The sequence below is a fragment of the Syngnathus acus genome, chromosome 19 (assembly GCF_901709675.1).
Source record: "Syngnathus acus chromosome 19, fSynAcu1.2, whole genome shotgun sequence".
Classification (NCBI taxonomy): domain Eukaryota; kingdom Metazoa; phylum Chordata; class Actinopteri; order Syngnathiformes; family Syngnathidae; genus Syngnathus; species Syngnathus acus.
Genome location: NC_051103.1, coordinates 7,395,305 through 7,423,269, shown reverse-complemented (window position 1 = coordinate 7,423,269; position 27,965 = coordinate 7,395,305). Strand labels below are relative to the sequence as shown.

The 27,965-nt window shown below is 41.8% G+C and overlaps 4 protein-coding genes and 1 non-coding gene across 8 annotated transcripts; 3 read left to right on the top strand and 2 right to left on the bottom strand.

Annotated features, from left to right (window-relative positions):
* Positions 1 to 3,615: 3,615 nt before the first annotated feature.
* On the top strand, positions 3,616 to 6,573 carry egr2b (early growth response 2b). 2 transcript variants are annotated; one of them, XM_037278903.1, is made up of 3 exons: positions 3,616 to 4,024; positions 4,191 to 5,347; positions 6,469 to 6,573. In XM_037278903.1, the coding sequence occupies exons 1-2, from the start codon at positions 3,868 to 3,870 to the stop codon at positions 5,345 to 5,347; spliced, it is 1,314 nt and encodes a 437-aa protein (XP_037134798.1). In that variant the 5' UTR covers positions 3,616 to 3,867; the 3' UTR covers positions 6,469 to 6,573. The 2 variants fall into 2 exon arrangements, with proteins under 2 accessions (XP_037134798.1, XP_037134796.1); XM_037278901.1 differs by lacking the exon at positions 6,469 to 6,573 and having other exon boundaries at positions 3,621 to 4,024; positions 4,191 to 5,961.
* Positions 6,574 to 7,141: 568 nt separating this feature from the next.
* On the bottom strand, positions 7,142 to 8,907 carry adoa (2-aminoethanethiol (cysteamine) dioxygenase a). The gene is given in 3 exon segments (XM_037279011.1): positions 7,142 to 8,139; positions 8,300 to 8,350; positions 8,353 to 8,907. Coding segments are annotated over 3 exon segments (786 nt in total). The 5' UTR covers positions 8,638 to 8,907; the 3' UTR covers positions 7,142 to 7,689.
* Positions 8,908 to 9,402: 495 nt separating this feature from the next.
* Positions 9,403 to 9,475, bottom strand: trnak-uuu. The gene has a single exon. It is a non-coding gene; the product is annotated as a tRNA-Lys (tRNA).
* A 2,942-nt stretch (positions 9,476 to 12,417) lies between these two features.
* On the top strand, positions 12,418 to 18,979 carry bms1 (BMS1 ribosome biogenesis factor). Of its 2 annotated transcripts, none has more exons than XM_037278668.1 (23): positions 12,418 to 12,671; positions 12,929 to 13,108; positions 13,186 to 13,376; positions 13,564 to 13,643; positions 13,788 to 13,976; positions 14,052 to 14,194; positions 14,304 to 14,425; positions 14,510 to 14,703; positions 14,782 to 14,924; positions 15,020 to 15,492; positions 15,584 to 15,685; positions 15,757 to 15,908; positions 15,985 to 16,066; positions 16,191 to 16,261; positions 16,336 to 16,521; positions 16,659 to 16,847; positions 16,916 to 17,096; positions 17,252 to 17,310; positions 17,382 to 17,504; positions 17,596 to 17,743; positions 17,863 to 18,038; positions 18,305 to 18,466; positions 18,552 to 18,979. In XM_037278668.1, exons 2-23 carry the CDS (start codon positions 12,936 to 12,938, stop codon positions 18,780 to 18,782), a joined length of 3,570 nt encoding a protein of 1,189 aa, XP_037134563.1. In that variant the 5' UTR covers positions 12,418 to 12,671; positions 12,929 to 12,935; the 3' UTR covers positions 18,783 to 18,979. The 2 variants fall into 2 exon arrangements, with proteins under 2 accessions (XP_037134563.1, XP_037134564.1); XM_037278669.1 differs by having other exon boundaries at positions 12,424 to 12,671; positions 12,932 to 13,108.
* A 60-nt stretch (positions 18,980 to 19,039) lies between these two features.
* mtr (5-methyltetrahydrofolate-homocysteine methyltransferase) lies at positions 19,040 to 27,744 on the top strand. Of its 2 annotated transcripts, XM_037278665.1 has the most exons (34): positions 19,040 to 19,196; positions 19,718 to 19,929; positions 20,030 to 20,119; positions 20,263 to 20,332; positions 20,409 to 20,501; positions 20,603 to 20,709; positions 20,819 to 20,878; positions 20,973 to 21,067; positions 21,262 to 21,362; positions 21,484 to 21,545; positions 21,771 to 21,838; positions 22,107 to 22,186; positions 22,247 to 22,359; positions 22,475 to 22,615; positions 22,695 to 22,880; positions 22,949 to 23,128; positions 23,400 to 23,516; positions 23,579 to 23,719; positions 23,792 to 23,881; positions 24,006 to 24,158; positions 24,226 to 24,333; positions 24,410 to 24,510; positions 24,614 to 24,681; positions 24,771 to 24,891; positions 24,963 to 25,044; positions 25,150 to 25,248; positions 25,326 to 25,401; positions 25,630 to 25,785; positions 26,063 to 26,247; positions 26,317 to 26,520; positions 26,706 to 26,898; positions 27,068 to 27,180; positions 27,346 to 27,462; positions 27,538 to 27,744. In XM_037278665.1, exons 1-33 carry the CDS (start codon positions 19,154 to 19,156, stop codon positions 27,433 to 27,435), a joined length of 3,798 nt encoding a protein of 1,265 aa, XP_037134560.1. In that variant the 5' UTR covers positions 19,040 to 19,153; the 3' UTR covers positions 27,436 to 27,462; positions 27,538 to 27,744. The 2 variants fall into 2 exon arrangements, with proteins under 2 accessions (XP_037134560.1, XP_037134559.1); XM_037278664.1 differs by having other exon boundaries at positions 27,346 to 27,744.
* The last annotated feature ends 221 nt before the right edge of the window (positions 27,745 to 27,965 follow it).

The window sequence follows — 27,965 nt, the reverse complement described above, 5'->3', positions numbered from 1 at the left end:
TCCTCTCCGCTGTCATACTTTATTCGAGTTGCGCTGTAAAAAAAAAAAAAAGATCAGTCTCAATAGAGAAAAGAGCCACCTACACTGAATTACCAAGAAAAACAGAAACCACCCACGGCCCCAAGAAGAAAGAAAATCTGCTGGCCAAACAGGCCGACATCTCCCACATGGTCAGCCTGTTAGTGTGTGTGCGAGTGTGTGTGTGTGTGTGCCCCTGAGTATGTCTTATAGCGGAAGGAGTGGTAGGGGGGATGGAAGGACTGTTGAGGGGGGTGTCTTTGCAATTTGGGGTGACAGTGAAAACTACAGCTTGTGGGTGGACAGTGACAGGCCCTGACAGACACGATGGCATCCAAACAATATAAGGCAACATGAAGTGAAGAAAGGCAGGGCAAAGATTATTTCTATTTGTTGCCATCATACATACATTTTTATACAATGAATATGAATTTGAATTGAGAAAATATTTCAGCAGCATATATTGAGTTTAACTTCATAATGTAAGAAATGATGGAAATCGTTTAAATGTTCTGCTGTTTGTTATTCCTGATCAATTCCTGTATGAATTAATGATGGGCAAATCACTGTTTATGGAATTAACTTGAAGTAGTTCTCTTATTTTGTCTTTTTATATTAGCACATTTATCTCCCACAGTTCCTCAACACAAAAAAAACATTTAATTGGAAAATTGTTTTTCTCTTAGTCCAAAAACTTCAGGAGCCCTAGTGACATCCAGAAGAAAGATGAAACAATTGAAATACAAGTTGAACTGTAGCGCACATTCGGGGCTAAATTGAGCAGAGAAAACAGTAGCACACAGAGGGATTGTGTTTGCAGCAGAGAAATGTTGATTGATCTTCTGATGAAGAAGCTGGAGGGGAGCGTGAGGGGAGCGTCCCCCCCCCCCCCCCTGCTGCTTTCCACCCCCGGATGCTCTTGCTGGAATACAAGACTGGCAATGGAGCGACCGGCGTGGTGTGTGTGTGTGTGCCGAGTGTTAGGCCATCAAACCAATATCAGAAACATCTCCACCAAAATCTTTTTCTTCTTCATTGTTCCCTCTATGACTCTCTTTTCTGATCATTTCATTTTTTTTATTTATGCTTTTCCTTCATCCAAAGCACCCACCCTCTCTCTTCCTGTATTTACTGTCCCCCCAATTTTATCTCCTCACATTTTCCTCTCCCGCAGAGCCATTAACAGGCAAAGGAACCAAAGTAAGGCAACTTGATCTTAATTGAAAATGGACGCCTCATTAGGTTTGAAACCCGTAAGAGCGAATCCATAAGGTGAAATCTCATTTAATTTCATCGTCGCAAATATTGTACTATATACAAACCATCTGAAATCTTTCAATAAAATTTTTTTTTTTGAGACTATATAAATAGAAGTTTTCTCTTTTTGTCTCCCCTTTCTTTTCTTCAGCAAATCATCTCTCCTCCCCTCTTCTATGCAGGGCTTTGCTTCCCCGCCACAATGTGCAAACATTTTTGCATCCGTGGGCGACACAAGAGAAAAACAGGCCACATTATGTGAGGACGTCCCAAAAGCCCAACCGTTTCCTCGTCTGACTTACTGGAGGCGGTCAAGAAACATTCTTCGAAATGTGAAACATTCAAATGAGTTTGATTAATGCCGGCTTTTTCAAACCCGCTCAGTGTTCTGGAGAAACTTAGAAGCTTTTGTGAAGGCTGAGCTATTGTCAATGAGCTTCTTACACAATCATCAACTATGTTCCAACCATGCAACCTTACATTGGTGCTACTGTACATCATGTGATGCTTTTTGTTTTCCGGCGAATGAATACAACTGATAAGAATTTCCCAAAGAATAATGTGCTTAATCTTTGGGCCTGATGGCAAAGAGCCAAACACTTGGCAGCGCAAACTATAATCCTGAACAAATAAATTAAAATCCAGACATTAAAGTTGGTAAAAAAAAAAAACTTTTTTCTGTGAAATGTAAACTTTAACAATAACAATGCAACTAAATTGCAAACTGTGATGTCCAGCTGAGGTGTTCAACACATTTTCAGTTCACACTCAAAGTGTGGCGAAAATACATGGATTCAAATTTGTTGTCAAATGCGAGAATCAAATTAGTCACAGCTTTTATTTTATAGCATCAAAGTACAGTATGTACAGTCAAAGTTTCTGATCCTTTTTTTTAGACTGAACATAAATTTTACTGGCATAAATCAGTTCAAATAGGAGTTTAAAAAGATGAATTGCAATTTAAAAAAATGCCAGCAATATCTTTATTTATAAAAGATAAAGACAATTTGTCATTTTACCCATGACACAAAGTAAAATGTGTCTTTGCGGGCCACATCAAATGATGCGACGGGTCGTATCTGGCCCCCAGGCCTTGAGTTTGAAACGTTACAGTAACCCTTTGTAAGTCCGATTAATGCCCCACAAAACTACTGTGTGAAGCATGTGCCCATGACAGAGGGTCCCTCCCGTAGCTTTCTCATTCATCTATGGTGGCTCTCCTTTTTTCTTCTCCATCTTGGACTGATATCAGAGCGGTTCTCTTGCTTTCATGTGTCTAGACAGCAAACGATAAAAAGCTTTCTGTGACACCACAAAACTATAATTGTCATAGTGTCAGGAGAGCGGCTTAAAAGAAGAATTATGGATTTGGTAGCGGTAAAGTTTGAACTTTTGGGGTTTTTAATGTGGACGCTGGGGTCACCGGTGCCATAGTTTGAAAGTTGAACAAGAAATAGCTTGCTGTTGACTACCATGCATGTTTTTGGGATGTGAGAGGAAACCGGAGAAAAGCCACGCAGGCACGGGGAGAACATGCAAACTCCACACAGGTGGAATCGAACCCGCTCCTTCTGAAGTGTGAGGCGGATGTGCAAACCAGTGCCTACTGTTAACATGGAAATCAAATTCTATTTGAAGCCGATGTTTTTCTGTATGGTAACATGCGCCTACGGAGGGGATTTACCAGGTTAAGTGAGGTGGCCAAGTGTGTGGGTGAGACAGACAGAGAGAGAGAGAGAGAGAGACAGAGAGAGAGAGAGAGAGACAGAGAGACAGAGAGAGACAGAGAGAGAGAGAACTTTAGGAGGCCACAAGGGGGCGGGCTCACTGGAACACGGGGATTATTTCATAGTAGAAATTATCGAATGTATTTCAAATGAATACCATATTTTCATTATCTCTAGCTATATTTAGTCCAGTACAGTGAAATCACACTGAAAAGGTTTCCATGAAGATTGAAAAAAAAAAAAAACCTGCTGGCTCCTTCCGATTTGTGGTTCAAAGTTGCGTTCCCCCTCGATAAAATTCGTCACTTTCCGTCGTTTATCACAACGGAAACGAAACCGATTAAGGGGAGGCTGTTCACCGGATTCACCCTTTTATGGGCTTAAGACCTGAGCCGGAAATGATTATTTCAGAAGCACAAGTGCAAGATATGACGCTGCTGGGAAAACAACAATAGCGCCTAAGTGAAGTGAAAAGTTTGATGCTTGGGCTTCGTATTTACTGTTTATCTGTATTTTTAAATTCTTCATCATCTCTTATATGTTCCCCTTTTTTTTTCCACTTTCACTTTGCAACGTCACGGATCTTCCCTGCCAATCGGCACCGAAGGCTCCGCCCCCACGCCCACTCCATATTTGGTTAATGACGTTGTGACTACATTGAAAAGGGTTCCCTTATGTACGAGATAGTGCCTGGGCCCGCAGCTTGCTCGAGAAAAAGATTACGAGTGTGTTCGAACTATGGAGCGCTCCTCTGCTCTCTTCTCATCATGAAGACATGCAGCGATAACGCACGCGTGGTGGAGCAACTGTAAACAATCGGGTGTGAATTCAAAAACTTGTTCGCACGAGTTGTATTTGTGCCAGGATGACGGCAAAAACTCTGGAGAAGGTGCCGATGACCCTCGGGGGGTTTGAGAACGTTTATTCCGTGGATGACATCGCCGGCGGCTTGCCCACGTCCGTAGCAATTTTTCCCAACTCTGACTTGGGACCCCATTATGACCAGATCAATGTGGCTGCAGGTAAGACTGAGTGAGATTTAAAAATGGTCAAATCATAATTTCTTGGAAAATTTTAAATTTCATATTAATTCAATGAGATGCTAACCTGTTAGTTTTATGAAATGTAAATAAGCTTAAAATGTTCGACAAGGTCTTTCACTAATGATCTGTTTTATTTTGTCCACAGATCCATTAATGAGCGCAGAGATGAACGCAGAAAGGCGTTCTCTAGACCTCTGCTCTTACTCCGGCGGCTTCTCACAACCTCCCTCACACCGCAACCAGACCTTCACATATATGGGGAAGTTCTCCATCGACTCCCAGTATCCCGCAAACTGGAACCCCGAAGGAGTCATCAACATCGTCTCGGGCATCTTCAACGTCGCCCATCCTCCTCCTCCTCCTCCCCCTCCTCCATCCACGTCATCGTCCTCTTCTCCGGCTTCGCCAGTTTCTCCCGGTCACTTTTCGAGTCGAAATTTGAGCTGCACCATGGCCGCGGCCCATCAGAACCAAGTCGAGATAGAGCATCATCAGCTTTATTCCCCTCCGCCGCCGTATTCCTCCGCCGCCTGCGCAGAGGTGTACCAGGATCCGTCGGCGTTTCTCTCGACGTCCACCTGCCACATCGCCTCTTACCCGCCACCCTCGTACTCGTCCCCCAAGCAGCACGGCGGCCAAGACGTGCCGGGACTCTTCCCCATGATCCCCGACTACCACCCTGGCTTCTTCCAGCCGGCTTGTCAGCGAGACATGCACGCTACGAGCATCCCCGATCGAAAACCCTTCGGCCCGTGTTCCCTCGATACATTCCGCGTCCCGCCGCCTTTGACCCCCCTGAACACGATTCGAAATTACACGCTGGGTGGTCCGAGCGCCGAGGGGGGAGGCCCGGCGAGGCTCCCCTCCGCGTACAGCCCCCAGAATCTCCCACTCAGGCCCATCCTGCGACCCAGAAAGTATCCAAACAGACCCAGCAAGACGCCCATCCACGAGCGGCCCTACCCATGTCCGGCGGAGGGCTGCGACCGGCGTTTCTCCCGCTCCGACGAGCTCACCAGACATATTCGCATCCACACCGGACATAAGCCCTTCCAATGCAGGATTTGCATGCGCAACTTCAGCCGCAGCGACCATCTCACCACTCACATCCGCACGCACACCGGGGAGAAGCCGTTCGCCTGCGACTTCTGCGGCCGCAAGTTCGCCAGGAGCGACGAGCGGAAGAGGCATACCAAAATCCACCTGAGGCAAAAGGAGAGAAAGTCCAATTCGTCCTCATCCGTCGCCTCCGGTTTGGAGCGCACTGGCGGCATCGGCGCAAACAACGGGATTTGTGCCTAGGTGGGACACGTCTGCATGCTCAGCGCCGTACTAACCCAACAAATGAACTTTTGGATTTGAATTTTTTTATGAGCTAATGGACTTAAATTGTTGCGTAATTGCACCCGACTACGCTTCGAGGTGACAGCTCTGCCATAATTGCACTTTGTCTGCACTGAATATATAGTCATCGTAAAAAAGGGCGGCTGGTTTATGTGTATTAAAAAAAGGAAAAATCTCATGAGAAATAACCGCAATAAAATTTTTAGTAGCGTCATTTAAAAGGTGTTAATTCTAACACGCATTTCTCCGTCGTGCCTTGTTGTATGTTCTGATTTGAGAGACTCTAATGCAATGTATATTTGTTCTTATGTAAAGTTGAGACATGCATTCTATTTTTGTACTCAGTCTCGTGTAAATGTTAAATATTCACTTGTAAAAAATAATGTCGTGTAAAAAAACTTACATGTTTGTTGTGGGATTGATTAAATGGATGGAAAAAAACACACACATTTGTTTTATTGTTCTTATAACACGTAACAAAGGGAAGTGGTACAATATATGGAAAGTGTATTGTGTGTATGAAAGGAAAAGTTTATTATAATGAGGCTGGAAATAAAATGCGGTAGGATGAATCCCACGTTGCGCCATATATGCTATTTGTGACTCATCACCTTCACCCACTCATGTTTAAAGACCTTAAACTGTGACCTTTCATGCAAAGTATTTGTTCCATAGCCAAAAAAGTCTCTCAATTGTGTCACACACGCATCTGGCAGTAAATATGGAAATGGAAACAACATTTTTCTTAATATTTCTCATTCATTATATTATTATTATTTACTATTGTAGTAATTGAAAAAAAAATGCACAGGCTACGGCTAATTCGTTTTTTGTTTTGTACGTGTGTTTGAGAAGATGTCTTACAACAACAAAAAATGTCATACTATATTATTTTATTAAAGATTCAAAGTTGGGTGTTGTTTTGCCACATATCAGATTTCCAGGCAAACATTTCAAATGTCTTCTTTTTTTTGTAGATATCTTAGCAACACAAGCATCTGGTTGTTCATGCTTATTGTCCAGAATGATTTTTTTGGGGGGGAAATTTTGATCATTTAATTTCTTCTTTTGTAGCTCAGCGCGGAGGCTAGCCGTCTGAAAGCCTGCAGCTCATGCAAAGGCTTGCCGTCGGCTTGGAAAGATTGAGAGAACCGGACTTCCAGTGAATGGCCGACCCGACCCTTCAGCTGAGTGTGCACACCATCGCTCCCTTTTGGGAAAATGCTACCCCATATGCGGACTTCAGGGGAAATGTAGTAAGTCATATCAATTTTTCATTTTAAGCACTAGTCTGCTTTCCAATGGGGGAATTGTGATGGCTTCCTTCCGTGACGTTGTCAGGCTGATGTGTCAAATCAAGCCCAAAAAGTGGGCGTCAGTAGTCCACACCGCAACTCGTTGCAAAATAGCGTTAAATCACTTCTGAGGTTTTTTTTTTCCCCATCATTTTTAATACAGTCCTATCACATAAGTGCCAATTAGTCATTTCAAATGACACATATCTTAATTTCTGGACTCTATGGTTTGATTTCTTTGTATGTGTGGGTTGCATGAGTTTTTACTGACATCCGGTGAGACTTTTCTGTCAATAGCGCCTCTAGAAATATATTTAGTGAGAAAAATAGTGACATAATTATATGTATCTATCGTACCTTTCTTTATTTGCTTGTTGTGCCTCCTCTGCTAGGCAATAGAGTAACTTTTGACTTCCTTTTACGTATCAACAGATGAAAATCATTGAAATTACAATTGTTTGAATATAGTCTGTGAATTTTATTTTTTCAACATACATTCAATAAGTGTATCAAGCATTGTGATAACATGTGCAACTTGCAAAAGAAGAAAAAAACACTAGAATAAGCTGTCAACAAGAAATTTCTTGCTGCTATTCAGAGAGCAGTCTTGAGAGTTTCATGTTTAATGTTTGAGGGCAGTGATGACGAGCTGATGATTCTATCAACGCTAATCATGAACTGCATCATATTAATCCTTGTTGGTGACACACAAACGTGCGCATGCATGCACACGCACGTATAGAGCATTTGCCAATTGTCTTTTTGTGTCTTCTACATTATCTAGTGTTAGCTTTACAAAAAAAAAAGTTCCGTGTAGAAGAAATGAGGCAACTACATCGTGATTATTGAAATAATTTGAGTGGTTGTAGCTTTTCAGCAAAGCACGCCAGGTAACTATGAACATAATATTTGCCCTCCCTGTTGACTGGGGGCATAAATGTCATTTCCAAAAGTAATTGAGTTGATGTCACAAAGCAATTTCTAGTACTGCTATAGTCCCACTGGTCACACGGAAACAACAGGGCCTGGGTAAGGTTCTCCTCCACACCAAAAGTCCTCTGGCTGAGGGATTTCTAAAAGCCACATCTCCTTCTCTGTCCCCTTCTCCTCTTCCTGAAGCTCCTGGTTCTCCATCACAGCTATGTCTGGGTCTGCCACAGTTTTTAGAACTTTGTAATAGTGACAGTCCCGCCCATCATCTGGATCGTACGGCGGTGCCAGGATATCCAGGAAAGCAGCAGGCCCGTCGACAGCGTCAATCTGGTGGAGATTATCCCGCAGAGGTGTCAGGAGACATGGTCCACTGTTCTCCGAGTACTCAGCGACTGAGCGGAGCAAGGATCGTCGCAGAGAAGCATTTTGAAATGGAGTCACAGGAGTTTCAAACCGAGGAGGGGTTGTCTGGCCACTTTCGAGCTTGTCGAAGCAACTGACGTTCACCTTGCCATAGAGGACCTAAACAAAGAGGAAAAGAATGCATTTGAAACATTCAAATGACTTCTCCATACTGCCAAAAAAAATGTAAATACAGTGATGTCCATTAATTCTGAATGGCAAACACGCACAACAAAACATTGTCAACAACAGCAAAACATGGAAAAGAAACATTGAAGACCTTCAGCATCCCGTTCATGCCCGGGTGGTCGTGAAGAGGTATGGGAGGCGCCGGTTCTGAGGCAGGAATACGCCCATGCTGAACACATCCGTCTCACAGATGTGCATGTAGGTGACCGGCGGGGGATCCGGTTCCGACGTACCCGAGGTGGGTTTGTTTTTCTGGGGTGAGATCTTGAGATCCGTCGCCCTAATCGCAGTCACCAAGGAGATGAGTTTGGCCTGTTTTTCTGCAAAGAATTTACTATCTCCATTGGCCGAACACTTTAAACCTTTAAAAGTCATAAACGCTTGTTTTGCTATTTTCTGGATGAGAGGATCTTTGTTGTTTCGCGACATTCTTGTTGATGTGAAAAAAAAAACCGTTATAGGTGCACCTTTTCCGTCGCAAACGAAAGCGTCTTAAATGCCTCGCAAACGACCTAGGGTCAAGAAATGTTTCCCGAGTCTCGTTGGTTCACGTTATCTAAAACACAAAATAAGAAAGTTTGGGTTAAAAATGTGGCTTTTGTCGTGATAATGCAGAATTTCATCGCCAAATCGGAGCCGTTCCGTTGGTCATTTCCAAGCTTCTCTTGCTCCGCTGCCTGCACGCACTGCGCCTGCGCAAGAGACGCAAAGCACCATAGACTTTGAGTTTCAATACAAATAATAGATTAGTATGATCGGATTCAAATATTCAATAGCATTAAAATTTTATAATTTTTTTGTCGTACGAGAAAAGCATGTGACGTTTCTCCCGCAAGATTAGAATGAGTATTGTGTAAACGTGACAAAACGGTGATAATAAAACCGATGGGACTACATTACCCACAAACGCTGAGAACGACCGACAGTTGAAAAGAGGAAGGCCAGATCGGCCATTGAACTCACGTCTTCCGGTCAACATAGCTACTTCCGGTCTCTCGGTTCCGAGTGGAGAGGTTCCATAATCATGGCTTATATACACATATTTTAATTTTCAACCAAAAGGTGAATATATATATATATATAATTATTATTCTCCAAAAAAGTGAAAAAATATATTGTTTTATTTTTCTCAAAAAAATCTATAAACAACCATCTTTCAATGCTAATGGGCAGTGTGTGGTTATGTGGACATCAAGCCTGAACAGGGACTTGAACCCTGGACCCTCAGATTAAAAGTCTGATGCTCTACCAACTGAGCTACTCAGGCTCTGTGAAGTTGTGTTCCAGAAAAAGAGCAGAGTCAGTGAGTTACAGAGTGTGAGCATGCAAAAAGCCTTATCCAGAATAATAATGGCACAATGTCTGAATAGGGACTTGAACCCTGAACCCTTGTAGTGTCATGGAGGGAAGTTATTCTGGAGTTCTATGTGAGAGAAGTGATATTTTCACTTCTCAAATTACATTTTATTCTGCACTCACGCACGCGCGCACACATTCCCATATCCAGAATTAGCATAATGAGACAATGAAACTGCAGATAGCATCTGCTTATGGATCACTTCTTGCATCCAGTCAACATGGCTTTTGTGTTCATCAATACGCAACTTGTTTTCTGAAATCAGAGTTGGCATTATTTAGTCTTCGACTGTCTAGAATATGTTTCACCCCTGTGACCTTATTCAAAACAGGCCGTCACTACAGAATGAAATCCACTCTTTTGTCTGTCATGAACGCCACAGCCTTAGCCAAGAATGCATTTTATTATTTTGCAAGGGGGAAATGCCTGCATAACTAAATGGGAAACAGAAAGAACAGAGCCAATGCTAATGTTTGTTCATTCCACCAAACGCTGCTTTGAGAACTTGCAGCAACTGAGGTTTTGAGGTTCCAAAAGAAATCAATGGATGGATGGATGAGTCGAGCATTCTCTGAGAGGAAATGAAGTGTAAAAAATCTCATCCATGGTTCATGATGATGGCCGTATGGTCACTACTGAGGAGTCAAGTGGTAAAGTATAAGACACTGGTGCGCAACCAGCTCGTTTGTCACTGTTGCCGCTTTGATAGACACTATTAACTTTGTGCAAACCGACCGCCTCCAACATCTCAGACGGTTACTGCAAACAAACCGCTATTATAAAGTCATTAAGCAATAGAAAGTGGAACGTCAATGCGCAAATCGATGATCGATTTAATCAAAATAAACAACCAATTGCTCCTCATACTGTAAGACTTGAAATGTTAACTTGAGTAAGTGTTGAGAATGTGGGTGGGTCTATGTGGGGTCTGGGGCAGGAAGGATCCACCTTCTACCCCAGCCCCCTCAGCCAAGCAGGCCCTTTGTTCAGTGATGATGTATGAGACAGCATCTCCTTTGGAGTACCACAGGAACACGACAGCAAAGCAACTACACTGTCCCATAATGGAGAGTGATGGGACAGCTCCCACTCTCTTGACTTTGTCCACTACTAAGATTGAGTTGGCGTGGCACTCCAGGCTCCAACAGGACCCTCGGACACCTCTGAGAGGGATCCTCGTAAGGGAAGACTCAACCTGACGGCAGCTCACGTCTGTCGTTCGCACTGGATCCCGTCACATCGTGACGGCTCGATAGATGAATGAGTGATGAACGAGAGGATGGAGAGGCGGATGGATGGACATTGACCTGCGCAGGTCTTTGTCGGAAGAGCCGTAGTGGAAGAGAAGGGTGAAGGTTCCCCGGTCCTCAGGTTCCTGTGGGACATTCCTGAGATGACTGAGGATGTAAGAGGCAGGAACTTGTCATCCCAGCGCTGCGTGTCCCGAGCCCGAAATATTATCAGTGACCCATCACACCCCCACCATGGACTGTTCTCCCTGCTGCCCTCTGGGAAGAGGTTTCGCAGCATCCGCTGCAGGTCCACCAGGTTCTGCAATAGTTTTTTCCCTGCTGTCGTCAGACTGCTGAACATTCAAACGTAGCATTCCTCTGCACACTTGTAAATACTGCTTTTGTCTCCTGCACTGTTCACATACTTTATCACTGCTGCACTTGTACTTTATAATTATCTTATTTCATATTTTTATATAGAATGTCACTTTTTTTAACCAGCCGAAATACCTCTACATTGCTGAAAGCCGTATGCAACGAAATTTTCGTTTTGTACACACCTAGTGTTGACAAAAATGACAATAAAGTTCTGTCTAAGTCTAAGTCTAAGTCTCTAACTTGTCACCCAGGTGACTTGGGGTCTATAAATAAAAAAATAAAATAAAAAGCTTGTATTGTCATTGTACAACAACAGACAAACTGGAGGTACAAACGAATTAAATCCAAATTCATCAACACAACATTCAAAGCAATATATTAACTGTGAAATTCAAGGGTCTTTTAATTCCTCTACAATAAATGCAATATATTTCACATTTCAAATGGGCAAGTAATTCAATCAAGGAAACACTATGAAGCAGTCCGAAACTAATCATATCATCGTGTGGATTGACAGGAGTCCAGTCTTCACAGTAATGTTATTTTACTGCCACGGAAAGATTATTTCCTATTCCAATTATTTGATAAAAATAATATGGAATTGTCATATTTCAACAGCTATCACCTCAATCACTATATACAAAGTATCAGTAAGTATCCAAAAGCCCTCCCCCGAAATTACATTCATTTTCGTCATTAAAAACACTGACCTACTGTCAGTTTAGACTTTTCAAGATATTAATTTAAAAAGTCCTCAATAAATAATATTAGACTTGGCTTTATTTGGGTGGAACTAATAAATTGGCAATCCTCGTGTTGATTGTACAACAGCCAAGCTCAGTGAGGTAGAAATATTGGCTTTGCTACAGTGTCATTCATCTCCTCATTGCTTCTCCTTGCTTACTTCACACTCATAACATCTCTACTAAATGACGGATCATTCCTTCAAAAACACTACACCAATGTAAGTGGACCAATTCATCAAATAACTTGACTTGTGTGCGTGCTGTGTGTCACTCTCTGCAGTCTACAGGCTCTTTCTAGTCATGACCCCTAAAAGGGCGCCATGGTGCAGGGAATTATAATTGATGAAATTAGAAAAATAGATGGCGGTTGTTGTTTGGTTAAATCTTAGTGCTACTGTTTCACATTCCAGTCCGGTAGATGGCGGTAATGTGCATGATCACTAGTTTGCCAGTTGTGAATAAAAGAAGAAGAAGAAGATGAACCGGAAATAAAAAGTTTTACTTCCGGGTAGATGTTCGCGAAATACATGTGGAGAGTGATTACATGCTTCTTCCTTGAGTTGTCAAATTTGTTAGCAAAATTTTCGTTTTTCTTCTAAAACACAAAACGAGTGTTGGTACTTCGTGCACAGGCAGACAGAATAGATTTTGCCTACTACAGAAACGTATCTCCTAATGCTCACCCACGCCTCACTCAATATCCCCAAATAACCTTATTTTCAGTCCTCAAATTTTGTGGATATTCCCCGGGTGAGTCAACAACAACGTTAACTACATTTTAAAACGCTTATTAGTCAATAAAGGACTTAATGGTGGACACGATGTCTGTAAATACAATGTTGTCGACATTTTTTCGGTGTTGTGCAGCTTCATAACTCCACGGTATTGAACATTTCTGAACACGTCGCTACTGGAAAAGCAATGTGTATTTGCATAACATATTGTAAATTATATTTAAGCAGAGCTTTTTATTTTATGTTCTTATATCTGCTGTGATTTTGTTACAGCAGAGAGATGGATGGCAATGTGAAAGAAAAGAGGAAACATCAGCAGAAACACAGTGGGCCAAAGGCGGAAAGAAAGAAACTGAGGAAACAGGGAGACTCAACAGAGAAGGATGAACGCAAACGCAACCCCAAAGCCTTTGCAGTACAGTCTGCTGTACGCATGGCCAAGACCTTCCACAGGTAAATGGAGATGGAGCAGGTTTCTGTGTCATCTGAGGATTGGTCTGTATTGATCCAAATGTGTTCAATATTTCCAGGTCGCAGGACATAAAGACCAAAAAACACCACATCCCCCTGGTTGATCGCACACCCCTGGAGCCTCCTCCAGTGGTGATTGTCGTCGTCGGACCCCCCAAGGTGGGGAAAAGCACCCTGATCCGTTGCCTGATCAAAATCTTCACGCGTCAGAAGCTTGGAGATATATGTGGCCCTGTAACCATCGTCTCAGGTGCGCTCACCTCTGATGTTATATTTATGATCGATGTATCATAATTCAGATTTACATGATTCCATTCGACAGAATACAGCGTTTTCTTTAGAGTTGTTGACAACTTGACTCAATATAATGTAAAGTCACGAGTTCACATTGTGTTAGTTTAACGAAGCCTCTCGATTTCTCTCTATTCTTTTCACAGGGAAGAAACGGCGTCTCACTTTCATGGAGTGTAACAATGACATAAATACCATGATCGACCTTGCAAAAGTAGCTGATCTGGTAAGTGGTGACAGTAATCAGGGACATTTTAATCAAAAATGATCTGAACTTCCAAAATGGACAACTATTTATTCCAGCTTCAAAACACTGTATGTCAATTAGAGCTATAGGTTGATGAAAATAAAAATGTTTTCTTACTTTTAGGTTCTGATGTTGATAGATGCCAGCTTTGGCTTTGAAATGGAAACGTTTGAGTTTCTCAACATCTGCCAAGTGCATGGTTTCCCTCGCATCATGGGTGTGCTCACTCACCTGGATTCCTTTAAGAACAACAAGGCTCTAAGGAAGACCAAGAAAACTTTAAAACATCGCTTCTGGACAGAAGTCTACCAGGTAAATAATATTTTCCTACTACCTCTATGTCAAAAATCTCCCTTTGCTAAGATGGTTATTGTTTGACAACTGCAGGGTGCCAAGCTTTTTTATCTGTCTGGCATGGTGTACGGGGAGTATCAAACACAGGAAGTGAAGAACCTCGGCCGCTTCATCTCCGTCATGAAATTTCGTCCTTTGGTTTGGCAGACATCCCACCCTTATTTGCTTGTTGATCGGTGAGACCGCCTTCTCGTTATGAATTGGTTTTGTGGCAGAAAAAACACACGTAGAATGAATGTGAAAGATGTTTTTTTTTTCTTCTTTTCACTGCCCTCTCAATCTCAGCATGGAGGATTTGACTGACCCCGAAACGATTCGAACGGACTCAAAGTGTGATCGGAGAGTGTCGCTCTATGGCTACTTGCGAGGCACATATTTGAAAAACAAAACCCAGGTCCATATTCCAGGTATGATCTTTTGAAACATTTAGCAGTGTTTTGAGTCATGAAAAAAAAAAACATATATATATATATTGCCTCTCCTCTTCTCAGGTGTTGGAGACTTCGAGGTTGCAGATGTGAACTTTCTGCCTGACCCCTGTCCACTTCCAGATGCTCAGAAGAAAAGGGCACTGAATGAGAAGGAGCGGCTGCTTTACGCACCCATGGCTGGAGTCGGTGGGGTGGTGTATGACAAAGACGCCGTGTACATCGACCTTCCTGCATGCCATGTTCTTCAAGACCAGGTGAGCAAAGAATCAGTGTTTTATTTTCATTTCATCTGATGTTTTGGGTGTGTGTGAATTGTTTACTCTTCAACACAGGAGGTGATGAGACCCAGCACAGAGCTTGTCCAGTCTCTTATTGATACACACGCCACTCTAGATGCCAAGATGGCTGCCAGCAAAGTGACCCTCTTCAGTGGTTCTGCGACTCTGGACTCGGCAGATGTCAACGCACAGAGCAGGTGAAACAAAATATAGATACGATGAGGGAAAGAAATGGTTTGTGCCACTATTTTTATTTGTAATTCATTTGATATTTTCCGTGTGTGCGGGACAGAGAAAACGAAGGCCTCACGGAGGAGCGTATTTGGGATCCGATGAGCCACCGAGAGAGAAGAAAGGTGATCTTCAACGAAGAAGAGGAAGATGACAAAGGGGACTCCAGTGGTGATGATGATGAAGACAATGACGACAGTGACGCTGAGGAGCAGAATGAGGCGCATGAAAATTTTAAATCTTCAAGTGATCAAGATGGACCAACGATAAAGAAACGCAAGCTGGAGATGAAAAAAGACGTTGTGGAAGGAGCGGCCGAGTTGCCCGTTTTTGCCGACAGTGACGATGACCTGGAGATGAGTGGCGACGAAGAGGAAGCTGGTGGAGTGGGTGACTCTGGGCATTGCTCCGAAGAAGATGAGGATGAAGTAGGGAGTCATGATGATGATGTTGATGAAGAGTGCGAAGAGGAAACTCAAATCACAATGGAAAAGACAGCGAGCGAAAGCCAAGAGGAAACCCAAGAAGAGATCGGTAAATGCATATTTTCATTTTTTTGAACGTTTGTGCTCGAGTTCACTTCGTGAGACCTTTTTTTTTTTTTTTTTTTTTTATAAATCTACAGGGGCTCTGCGGTGGAAAGATTGTCTGCAGCAGAAGGCATCTGAAACATTTTTACGCCACCAAGAAGCTATGCCCAACCTGCGAAAACTGGTCTACGGTTCAGGTATCAAATGATGCTTTTACAAATGATAAGATGCAAATCATTTTTGTATTGATGTTTATATCTCTTTCTAGTTGCTGAGGCAAAAGAGGAGGATGACGACGACGAGGAGTTGGGAGGACTCTTTCATGTCAACCGCGCTCAGAAGAGTAGAAGGTTTCAAGCAAATGGTCTTGATTGTTCCCATTTTAACCCCGATTCCTCCCGCAACTGGGATCTGGAGGAGGTAGTATTTGATGACACATAAATGGGATTATAGTTATGATCAAATGTAGCTAATAGCTTTGAATTTGTCTGCAAAGATGCTGAACTCCATACGGGATTGCTTTGTAACGGGGAAATGGGAGGAGGGCCAAGATGCCGCCACACTCCTGAAGGAACATGGTAAGTAGAAAATTCCACTTGGACATCTGATATTAACGTAAATGTAAATGAGCAAGTGTTTTCAAAGGCAGCAAATTTTGTTAATTGTTATGTCTGATGATTAATCAAGACTTCTTTCCTGTAGACGAGGAGTACGGAGATTTTGAGGATCTGGAAACGGGCGAAGTCCACAAAGGGGCTCAGGATAAAGCTGAGGTGTGCTTGCAAAGTTCATTTTTGACCAAGGGACATCCAAGTGTGAATATAAATAATTGAATGATGACCAACAGAATAGTGAGAGCGATGACGACGATAACAACGAAGAGACTCCGATGAAGGAGGATAAGGGTGAAGTCCAGAAAAACAAGCGCTTGGATAAAAAACGGAGGCTGAAAGAACGATTTGATGCCGAGTACGACGACGGAGATGCCACTTACTTTGACGACCTCAAGGAGGAGATGCAGAAGCAAGCCGAGGTACATTTGCACAATTTCATCTCTTTGACTTTTGGGAACATTTTTATGGAGCTCCTCACGATTGCATTGTATTGTTCCTCAATGTTGATTTCGTTCTCACGACATAGGCTTGATTGTCATTTGTATTTTGCCCACAGTTGAACAGGGCAGAGTTTGAGGATTTAGACGACGAGTCGAGAGTGCAATATGAAGGATTCCGGCCAGGAATGTACGTCAGATTGGAAATCTCCTCGCTACCTTGTGAATTTATCACAAATTTTGATCCTCACTATCCCATCATCCTCGGTGGTTTGGGCTCCAATGAGGGGAGCGCTGGATATTTACAGGTACGTCAAGCTGATGAGTTTTTTTTTTTTTTTTTTACTCTTTCTAAATTTGTGTGTCTCTCTTTTAGATGAGACTGAAGAAACACCGCTGGTATAATCGCATCTTGAAGACACGAGACCCACTCATACTATCGCTAGGCTGGCGTCGCTTCCAGACCATGCCCCTTTACCATATCGAGGATCACAACGGGCGACACCGGCTTCTTAAATACACACCACAGCACATGCACTGCGGTGCCTCCATCTGGGGTAAGTCGAGACCCAAGAGCAATAAAGATCAGCTGTTATGGAATCGTTGCTTCTAGGTTTGTTTCGACACATTTTTGACAAATGGTTTATAAGATGTTGAAAGTGCTTAATAAAATGCTACCGCATTAATATTCCCCTCACTTGTTTCTCTGAAGGTCCAATTACACCGCAAGGAACGGGATTCCTGGCTCTGCAATCAGTAACCGGAATTAATGTAAGTAAGTTGCTGAACTTGAAAGGCGCAGGTTTTTGATCCATCAACCCAACGTATTTCTCTCTGTGCAGGCCAATTTCCGGATTGCAGCAACCGGGGTTATCCTCGACCTGGATAAGTCGGTGACTGTTGTCAAGAAGCTCAAACTCATCGGGTACCCGTACAAGATCTTTAAGAACACATGTTTCATAAAGGTAGGAGCTTTTAATTCAGGTTGAGCGCAAAGTCCAAAGAATGAATTCAAGGATCACCTCTCATATTGCAATCTCCTTCTTTTGTATGCAGGGCATGTTCAATACAGTGCTGGAAGTGGCCAAATTTGAAGGGGCCTCTATAAGAACAGTGTCAGGCCTCAGGGGTCAAATCAAGAAAGCAATGTCAACGCCAGCAGGATCCTTTCGAGCTACATTTGAGGACAGGGTGCTTATGAGTGGTGAGTTTGCACGCACTTTGAACTTAGGTTCATGCATTCTATTAGTTCACCACTAGGTGGCAACAAATCATACACACTCCCTTTAAAGGCTGTGATTCTTTGTGATTCTTTGTTTGCAGATATTGTGTTCCTGCGCTCCTGGTGCAAAGTGTCCGTTCCACAGCTCTACAACCCTATCACGTCTCTGCTGCTCCCTGTGGGTCAGAAGGACAGCTGGGCTGGCATGAGGACCCTAGGGCAGCTCAAACACGACCTGGGAATTCGCAACAAACCCAATCAAGACTCTCTGTACAAGGTAGACTCAAACTGCGAAATGATAACGTTTTGTGGTTACCTCATTCTGATTTGTAAATCTGTGAGCCTTCATATGCCTGAAATGTCGGAACAACAATAATAACGACAGTTTCCTGGATTTTAATAACGACCCATGGAGTCTTGATTTTTAAAAATAAAAAAGTGAGACTCGTGAGATCATTTCATGCAGAAAATTGAATTAGAATTGATGCTTTTGAGCATGTCACCCGGAGTAACCCTAATTCTGTGAATCTTTTTTCCAATCAGCCTGTGGTCCGTACAAAAGCCCATTACAATCCCCTCCACATCCCCAAAGCACTGCAGAAGGCTCTTCCCTACAAGAGCAAACCAAAACTGATGCAAGGGAAAGGAAAGACGCCGAGAGACCTCCAGAGGCCCACCGTGATCAGAGAGCCTCACGAAAGGAAGGCGAGTAAATTGATGTGGTGTTTGTCATTTCTGTCATCCAACAACTCATTTGATATGAATAAAAACGAACGCTTTCTTTTTATAGGTGGCGGCTCTCCTCCACGCTCTCGGTACAGTCCATCAGTACGACACGAAGAAAGCGCACGCAGTGAAACATGCCAAACACAAGGAGTTCCTGCAACAGAAAGACAAGGAGGAGGAGGCCAAATTGAAGAGACAGAAGGAAGCACGTAAAAAACTTTATCGCGCCATGGGCCAGAAGGACCAAAAGAAACTAAAGTCAAGTCTTAAAGGGGCATCATCACAAGATTTCTAATAAGACATGGTTTCACTCATTTTAGTTGGTATTAAATTATGTAAAGGTGATCCAATCTTGTTTTATTACAACATAATAAATTGGTTGTCAGTGTGACTGTGATTGATTTATGATCACTCATGATGTGAATGGAGGCTGTCAAAACATTACTTTATATCAGGAATTAAAATTGTACAGAGGTAAATGATTGACCAGTATGTTTCTACATTGATTTCAAATGTTTTTGCACTCAGCACAATGTCGTTTTATTTTGAAAATCCAACCAGGAAGTTTTCATGGAGGATCCAAATAAGTTAAACTCTTAGGGAATTAACCCGAATTGATACGGGTCGTTTGGATTCGCCTGCCAACATCCTCGAATATTGTAAAAGATGGTTCAGACTCAAGGCGCCCCCCGATATTCTTCAGAAACAGGTATTTGCATTTTAAACACACACGTACACACAGTAGCTTTTGCTACAGTTAGCTTTTAGCATGCACGTGTAAAAGTTGTGGAAGCTAGCGGGGGAGGTAACCACAAAGCACATTTTTTGTGCAATAATATTCCACTCTTGAAAACTGACACCTGTCTAACTTCACAGTTACTTATTCCACCATCAATATTCTGAGTTTTACAGTATAAAATGTCAAATGATTGGTGAGACTTATGCTGCATTGTGCTGACACTGACAGCTTTCAGACAGATCAACATTAATACAGTGATGTATGTATTTTCCAGTGATACATTCGTTTTTTGTGACAAGAAATTTGTTAGCAATTATTTTCCTAGTTGAAATCAATAACAAAAGAGTTCGAATATTAAACCATATATGAAATAGGTAAAGATTTGGCCTGGCAAGCCAGATTCAATGCAGCAACTATTTTGTTGTTTATGTGTTAAGTATTTTTTTTCTGCCTCTGGTGATATTTCTGTCTTTTTAAATCTTAATTTCCAGACAGCAGATGTCTTCTGGAGTCCGAGCTGCGAGCATTGTTACAGCAAAGGATCATGATCCTGGACGGCGGTATGGGAACCATGATCCAGCAACAGGAGCTTCAGGAGGACGATTTCCGAGGGGAAGAATTTAAAGAGCATAAGTTCTTTCTCAAAGGAAACAACGACCTGCTAAGCATCACAAAGCCAGATGTCATCTACAATATTCACAAGGTTGTTAGAAATAAGAAACTTTCTGGAAGCGTACAAAAGTTCAATATGTGAAACTTTTCATATTTTAATGAAATGTTAAACTGTGGTTTTCTTCTGGCAGGAATATCTACAGGCTGGTGCAGACATTATTGAGACCAACACATTCAGCAGCACGTCTGTTGCTCAGGCTGATTATGGACTGGCGCACATAGTAGGAGCAAATTCACAATTCATGGAGTTTCACAAATTAGCAATATTTTCCATCCTGGCCTAAATTGGAGTGGAAAAGTAGATATCACCTAAAATGTTGTTTTCCAGTAAGCATGGTGTGTCTTTTCCATTTTGTTTTTTCAGGCTTATCGACTTAATAAAGCATCAGCGGAGGTAGCAAGAAGAGCGGCGGACGATGTTGGCAAACAAACTGGTTTGGTTCATTTTTTTAATTTATTGAAATAATGATGACTTCATCAGAACTTTATCACATGGTAATGTGTTGTCAGGATGCAAGCGCTACGTGGCCGGGGCAGTTGGCCCAACCAATAAAACATTGTCTGTATCACCATCTGTCGAGAGACCTGACTTTAGAAACATAAGTAAGTTCCCTCTCATTGATGAATCTTAAAGGATTTATTTGATTTTAAATGATTCATTAATATTTGAAGCATTCTGATTTCATGTTTGTGTCTTTTAACAGCTTTTGATGAGCTCGTTGAAGCCTATACGGAGCAAGTCAGAGGTTTATTGGATGGAGGAGCAGACATCATTTTGGTTGAAACCATCTTCGACACAGCCAATGCCAAGGTAGGTGCTTAGCAACAATCTGTTGACTGCGTTTGAATCTAGTACACTCCTACATTTCTATCTTATAAACAGGGGTGTGTCGATTTTCACAGTCTTGATATTTCTGCAGGCAGCACTGTTCGCCATCGATCTGCTGTTTGAGGAGTGCGACCAGAGGAAACCTCTCTTTGTAGGTCAATTATAGTTTACATTTGAACCTTTGTCTTTTTTAATTCAACTTTGACCGCTCTACAGTATTTTCCAAATTTTTTTTCTGTTTGTAGATATCAGGTACCATTGTTGACAGGAGCGGGCGTACTTTGTCCGGTCAGACAGGAGATGCCTTCGTAGTGAGTGTATCACATACTGAACCATTATGGTAAGTTGCAAGTATCTCTAAAAAGAACAATGTGTACAAAATGATTATGTACTGTATAAAATTCAAGGAAAAATCAAATTTATATTGATTGGCAGTAAATACAATACATATATTATTTTGACACCATTTATACTGACTATAAAAGTTTCCCATCTATTTATGACCATCACTTTGTGACTGATTTTGTTCCTCAGTATCGGCCTCAACTGCGCCTTAGGGGCAACAGAGATGAGACCATTCATTGAGGCCATAGGAAAGAGTACCACTGCTTTTATAATCTGTTACCCCAATGCTGGTAATTATTGAACATTACATTTAAAGTTGAGACCAGAAAAAAAAAATACATAAATGAACTGTTTAATAATTCATACAAGTGTCATTTTATAATGCTCTTATCATTTTGGTTTTACTGTTAGGTCTTCCTAACACATTTGGAGCTTATGATGAAACTCCTGCAGTCACGGCTTCCAATTTAAAGGTAAAATGAAATTGTGTTCAAATCAAAAATATATGGATGGACGGACAGATGGATGGGTATTCCCCACAGATCATTTTACAAATTTATTACTGTCACGATGTTGATTTACATTTTTTTTTTAAACTCCACCTGAAACTATTAATCATAAAAAAGCTCGTGTGCCTAAATGCAGCGGGTGTTTGGCTGTAAAATTCCTGATGTTTTTGCTCAAATGTCTGCCTTCAGGAGTTTGCAGTGGACGGGCTAGTCAATATTGTAGGAGGCTGTTGCGGCACCACTCCAGCACACATAAGGTCAGCATGATTTCTCTCATTTGCTTGATAGTTTCAGGCATTGCTCTCACCTTCTTCATAAAGTGAATAAAGTTTTATCTGCTTTTTATTTTCACAAATCAGTTACACAAGTTCAAACATGCTCAAAAGTATTCTAAATTCAAATTATTTTTTAAGTTTAATTCAATTTAATTGAGGTTTAATTGTTTTTTTTTTCCTTTGATCAACAATTTTATTCGATTACCGCCTCAGTGTGAAGTGTTAAGAAAATACTTTTGTCATCACACAGAGCCCTATCGGAAGCAGTTAAAGACTGCCAACCTCGAGCTCCTGTGGAGGACATTTATCAAGACTACTTGCTGCTCTCAGGTAATTCACTCACTTATTAACTTATGAAAAAAGTAACAGCTTTACATTTTGTTCTTGTAGGTCTGGAACCATTCAAGATAGGCCCTTACACCAACTTTGTAAACATCGGTGAGCGTTGCAATGTGTCTGGGTCACGCAAGTTTGCCAAGATGATTATGGCTGGAAACTATGAGGTGAGTCAAAGTCATTACGCCAGTGACTCGCCACACAAATCAAATAAATGTATATATCACTCGGGATTCAAAAACTGTAAAACCATCAAGTATATATCGCTCATGTCATTTTTAGGATGCATTAGTCGTTGCTAAGGAACAGGTGGAGATGGGAGCTCAAGTCCTCGATGTCAACATGGACGAAGGAATGCTGGATGGTCCGACAGCCATGGCTCGATTCTGTAATTTTATTGCGTCTGAGCCGGACATTGCTCGGGTAATATCAAAATATTGTACCGTTTACATGTACACCTCGCTGCATTTGCATTTTTCAAGCGTCTGCTTTTCCTCCCCAGGTTCCTCTGTGTATTGACTCGTCTAACTTTGCAGTGATTGAATCTGGTTTGAAATGCTGCCAGGGCAAATGTATAGTCAACAGCATAAGTTTGAAGGAAGGTGAGCTGGAGTTCCTGAGGAGAGCAGCAACTGTGAAACGCTATGGTGCCGCTGTCGTGGTCATGGCCTTTGATGAGGAAGGTCAGGTGAGAGGACAACATTGCACATCGCACACTTGCAGAATACAAAACATCTGACCATTTTTTTTCTTCAGGCCACAGACACAGCTCGCAAAGTGGAGATCTGCACCCGAGCTTATAACTTGTTGGTTAGTAAAATTAGGTTTAATCCCAACGACATCATCTTCGACCCCAATATCCTGACAATTGGCACCGGCATGGAGGAACACAATGAGTATGCTGTCAATTTCATCTGGGCCACAAAAATGATTAAGGTACACTATTACACTCTTTTTTTCCAGTCACAATAAAATTCCAAGTGAATAAATTTTTTTTGCCTCAAGAACAAACTTTTTTCTTTTTATCCTACAAAAATATCTGTGGCCAAAAAAGAGGTTTAGGTGGTTTTCATGTGAAATGATGAAAATTAAGATTTATCACTGGTATTGTACCAAACTAATTGAACTTTTAAATGTGGTCACATGTTTAATGTAGTTCACCATAACCGCCTGTACATTGTGCCATCCGTATTTTGTGTATGTGCAGGAGACATTACCAAGAGCCAGAGTGAGTGGAGGTCTCTCCAACCTGTCTTTCTCCTTCAGAGGAATGGAGGTCATCCGAGAAGCTATGCATGGAGCATTTCTCTACCATGCTATTAAGGTAATCCAAGGTCATTCTAATAAGTGAAATATACAAGGCTCAAGTGCTTCGTGTTTTCTCAGGATGGGATGGATATGGGAATAGTCAACGCTGGGAATCTGCCCGTGTATGATGATATTGATAAAGAACTGCTGCTAATGTGCGAAAACCTGATCTGGAACAAAGACGTGGATGCCACGGAGAAACTTCTGGCCTATGCACAAGTACACTGGAAAATCGAATGGGAATTGTTACTTTGATTATTGGTCTTATTGTGGTATTTCTCGTATTGACAGAACTATGTGAAGGGAGGGAAAAAGGTAGTTCCAACAGACAAGTGGAGAGAAAAAAGTGTGGAAGATAGGCTAGCCTATGCTCTCATCAAGGTAATTCTGCCTTTCATTTTAATTTAAATCATATAATTTCAATAAATGCGCATCTCTCTGGTGCAAATGATTTATTTGTTCTTTTTTTTTTTTCTTTCCTGTGCTCCTGTGTTTCTGCCATCAGGGAATAGAAACATATGTGGTACAGGATGTGGAAGAATGTCAGACAAATACGGATCGCTACACCCGCCCCCTTCACATCATTGAGGGTCCTTTAATGAACGGCATGAAGGTGGTTGGAGATCTCTTTGGTGCTGGGAAGATGTTCCTGCCACAGGTAGGAAAAAGAAACAACAACCTGACTTTGTGTTGAGATATTATACAGTAATAGATAACCTTTGCAGGTCATTAAGTCTGCTCGTGTTATGAAGAAGGCAGTGGGCCATCTCATTCCCTTCATGGAGAAAGAGAGAAAGGAGATGTTATCTTTATCTGGGTCAACGTCAGAGATGGTTTGTGTCAAAAATATTTTTCAGCTAAAGTAAGAAAACAATAGTTTGATTCATAGCATTTATTTTCTGGATGCAGAGTCCTTATCAAGGCACCGTCATTCTAGCGACAGTCAAAGGTGACGTCCATGATATTGGCAAGAACATTGTCGGTGTGGTCCTGGGTTGCAACAACTTTAGGTACAACTTTTTTTCCCCCCCTGTTGTGACAATCACTTGGAATTTTACAAAACGATGACAAGGTTGACATTTCTTTGCATCATGCATGCAATTTGTATTTCAGAGTGGTTGACTTGGGCGTGATGGTTCCTTGCGATAAGATTCTCCGAGAGGCCGTGGAACAAAAAGCAGGTACAATTAACAAATGTGTTTTACCTCATGTTTAGAATTCAGTCCCATCTTGTCTGTCGCATACGATAAATGAATTGTGTTTCTTGCAGACGTTATTGGCTTGTCCGGCCTCATCACCCCTTCTCTAGATGAGATGATCCATGTGGCCAAAGAAATGGAGAGACTGGGGATGGCAACGCCATTGCTGATCGGGGGAGCCACCACATCCAAGTCATACAAACACTGTGCAGTGTGCATCGTTTCTTTAATTGCTCATTTATGATGTTTTCTTTTTTTCTCAGGACTCACACAGCAGTCAAGATTGCCCCGCGTTACACCTCTCCTGTTATCCATGTTCTGGATGCTTCTCGCAGTGTAGTTGTGGTAAAGATGCTCACTCTAGCCACAGCCGAAGCTAAAGATACTTGCTGGCATAGATTTGCTATTTGGTAAGTGACGGGAGAAAAACGAGGGATGACTGTTTTTCAGTGCTCTCAGCTACTGGACGATAGCTCAAGAGAAGAATATTTTGAAGATATCAAAGAGGAATATGAAGAGATAAGACAGGAGCACTACGACTCCTTGAAGGTACAGCAAAGCCACATTAAGTCGAAGTTGCGATACACATAAATGATTTGTCTTATTTGTTTTTTTTTTCTTCTCAGGATCGTCGTTATCTGTCTCTATCCCAGGCTAGAGAAAAAGGTCTACATATTGACTGGTTGTCGGAAATGAAGCCAGGTAATGTGTTTTTTATTGACATCATTTCCTAACCATACCACAAATTGGCACATTTTTAATGCAAATAAACAAAAAGTGTCGCAATGTCTATTTTAAGGAGCTTTGCATTGGCACATTGGCGTGTTTCTGAAAAATATTGTGATCAATTTGAGGCCACATTTGTAATTCATGTCTAGAGCAGGTTAGGGTATTTATTCATCATCAAAATGATTTTCATTTCTCTTCCAGTGAGTCCTCAGTTCTATGGCACCCGTGTTTTTGATCAATATGACCTGACCAAACTGATTGATTTCATCGATTGGAAGCCTTTCTTTGATGTGTGGCAGCTCAGGGGAAAGTATCCTAATCGAGGCTACCCTAAGATTTTCAATGACAAGACAGTTGGTATGCAGTCACTTTTTCTTAGGTTCGTCAATTGTGGGATAGGATTCTCTAATATTTCATAGTATTTTTTTTAATGGACAGACAGACAAGTCCATTTTGACTTTATTTGAAATTTTTATATTTAAACTTCATTTGCCCTATGTTTTTATTTTGTGTCATAGAGATTTCTTTTCTGCTACGACCTATTTCTTTTTCTTTTTTTAATCATTTTTTCCCCCCACATTCTGAAAAGCTAGATGAAGATGACAAATCTTATTCAGATTTTTGTTCTTTATAGGATTGGAAGCACGCAAAGTTTTTGATGATGCCCAGCGGCTGCTCAACCAAATGATTGTTAACTCGAGTCTTACGGGGCGAGGACTGGTAGGGTTCTGGCGAGCCCAAAGTAACGGCGACGACATCAACGTGTACAATAATGACGATTCCGAGCCCATCACAGTCTTGCACGGTTTACGGCAACAGGTGAGAGAAAATGTGGCCTTGTCAAAGACATTAGGTCATTCCTTTTTTTTTTTTTTTTTTATTTCTCAGGTGGAAAAGGACAGTTCAAATTCCGAACCCTACATGTGCTTGGCTGACTTTGTGGCCACCCGTCGACAGCGGCTTGGCTTGATTACATCGGAGTCTTTGCTGTGGGTGTGTTTGGTGGCTGAGGAACTGAGTCGGCACTTCCAGGCTGAGGGAGATGACTACAACAGTATCATGGTCAAAGCCTTGGCTGACCGACTGGCAGAGGTGCAGTACTGCATCCAAATGACTCAATTTGGCATTTTATGGAATAGTTAGACCTCATTTCAGTATGGTATAGATTTTGGGTGAAAGTTTTCATTGTCAAATAGCAATAGCTTAATACTCCAGAGGTCTCTTTGAGAGCAATCGTCAACTAAGTGGAGCATGACCTTGTCTTCATTTCCCCCCAGGCATTCGCTGAAGAGCTACACGTTCGTGTGCGCAAGGAACTGTGGGGCTACTGTGGCGATGAGTCTCTGCAAGCCTCGGACCTCCACAGGGTTCGTTATCAGGGTATCAGACCGGCCGCGGGCTACCCAAGCCAACCTGATCACACTGAGAAGATTACAATGTGGAAGCTTGCTCGTATACAGGAGAGCATTGGTAAGATTATATACAATTTATTCGATGATTGAGCGACGCGTGGAAGCACTATAAAGTTGAGTTGAGTATGTAAGAACTGAAAACTAACAAGAAAAGGGCAACAAAGTACATTAGCCACTGTTGTGCATAGCATTAAAAGCTCCTTTTCTTTTTTTTTTTCTGTGTACAGGTATTACCTTGACAGAATCACTGGCAATGACCCCCGCTGCCTCAGTCTCTGGACTTTATTTCTCCAACCCCCACGCCACATACTTTGCTGTTGGAAAGATCACCAAGGAGCAGGCAGGTTTTGCAAAGCCACTGAATCCCGCACTTGCATGAAAAACATACATGTCAAAAAGTATGGATGTAATGATTGACATTTTAAGAGGAGAAAAAAAATGGAGGAAGGCAAAGAATGATAAAATGTGGAAACATGTACTGTACTTTCTTTGTTTTTGTGATCAGGTGGAGGATTATTCAAGAAGGAAAAAGATGCGTATAGACGAAGTTGAGAAGTGGCTGGCTCCCATCCTTGGTTACAATAGTGAGGTGTAGAACCACACCAACAGTAAGAGACTTCAGAAAATGACTGAATTGTTGGTTTCGTATTTGCCAGGTGTCATTTACAGTATTATTCAAAATAGTACATAGTAAGAAAATAAATTATTGAACTCAATTATTGCATCTGTTTGAATGACACCTTGACTTGCTTGTACTGTTTCTAAATTGATAGATTAAGGGCTATAGAAATAAATTGGACTTGGCCAGATAAACCAGTGGTTTTAGAATGGCGGATGTACAAAACAAAATCTATTTGTGTGGCACAGGTTTTTTAATGATCAAAAATAAACTTTTTGTGCAGTATATGATCTATTTAATTCATCCATAATCATTTTGCATAACCACATTGTGTGCAAACATATCGTGCTTTAATTTTTTTTTCACAGCATCAATCGGTGAGTGGGACATTTAGTATCTTGCCTAATGAGAAAGCTGCAGTCAAAATCTTTCAAGACCATCCGGGACGCCTTAGTTGTATTACTGAGTATTGCCACTAGAGGGCGCCAAAGACTTTGCTCTCAAAC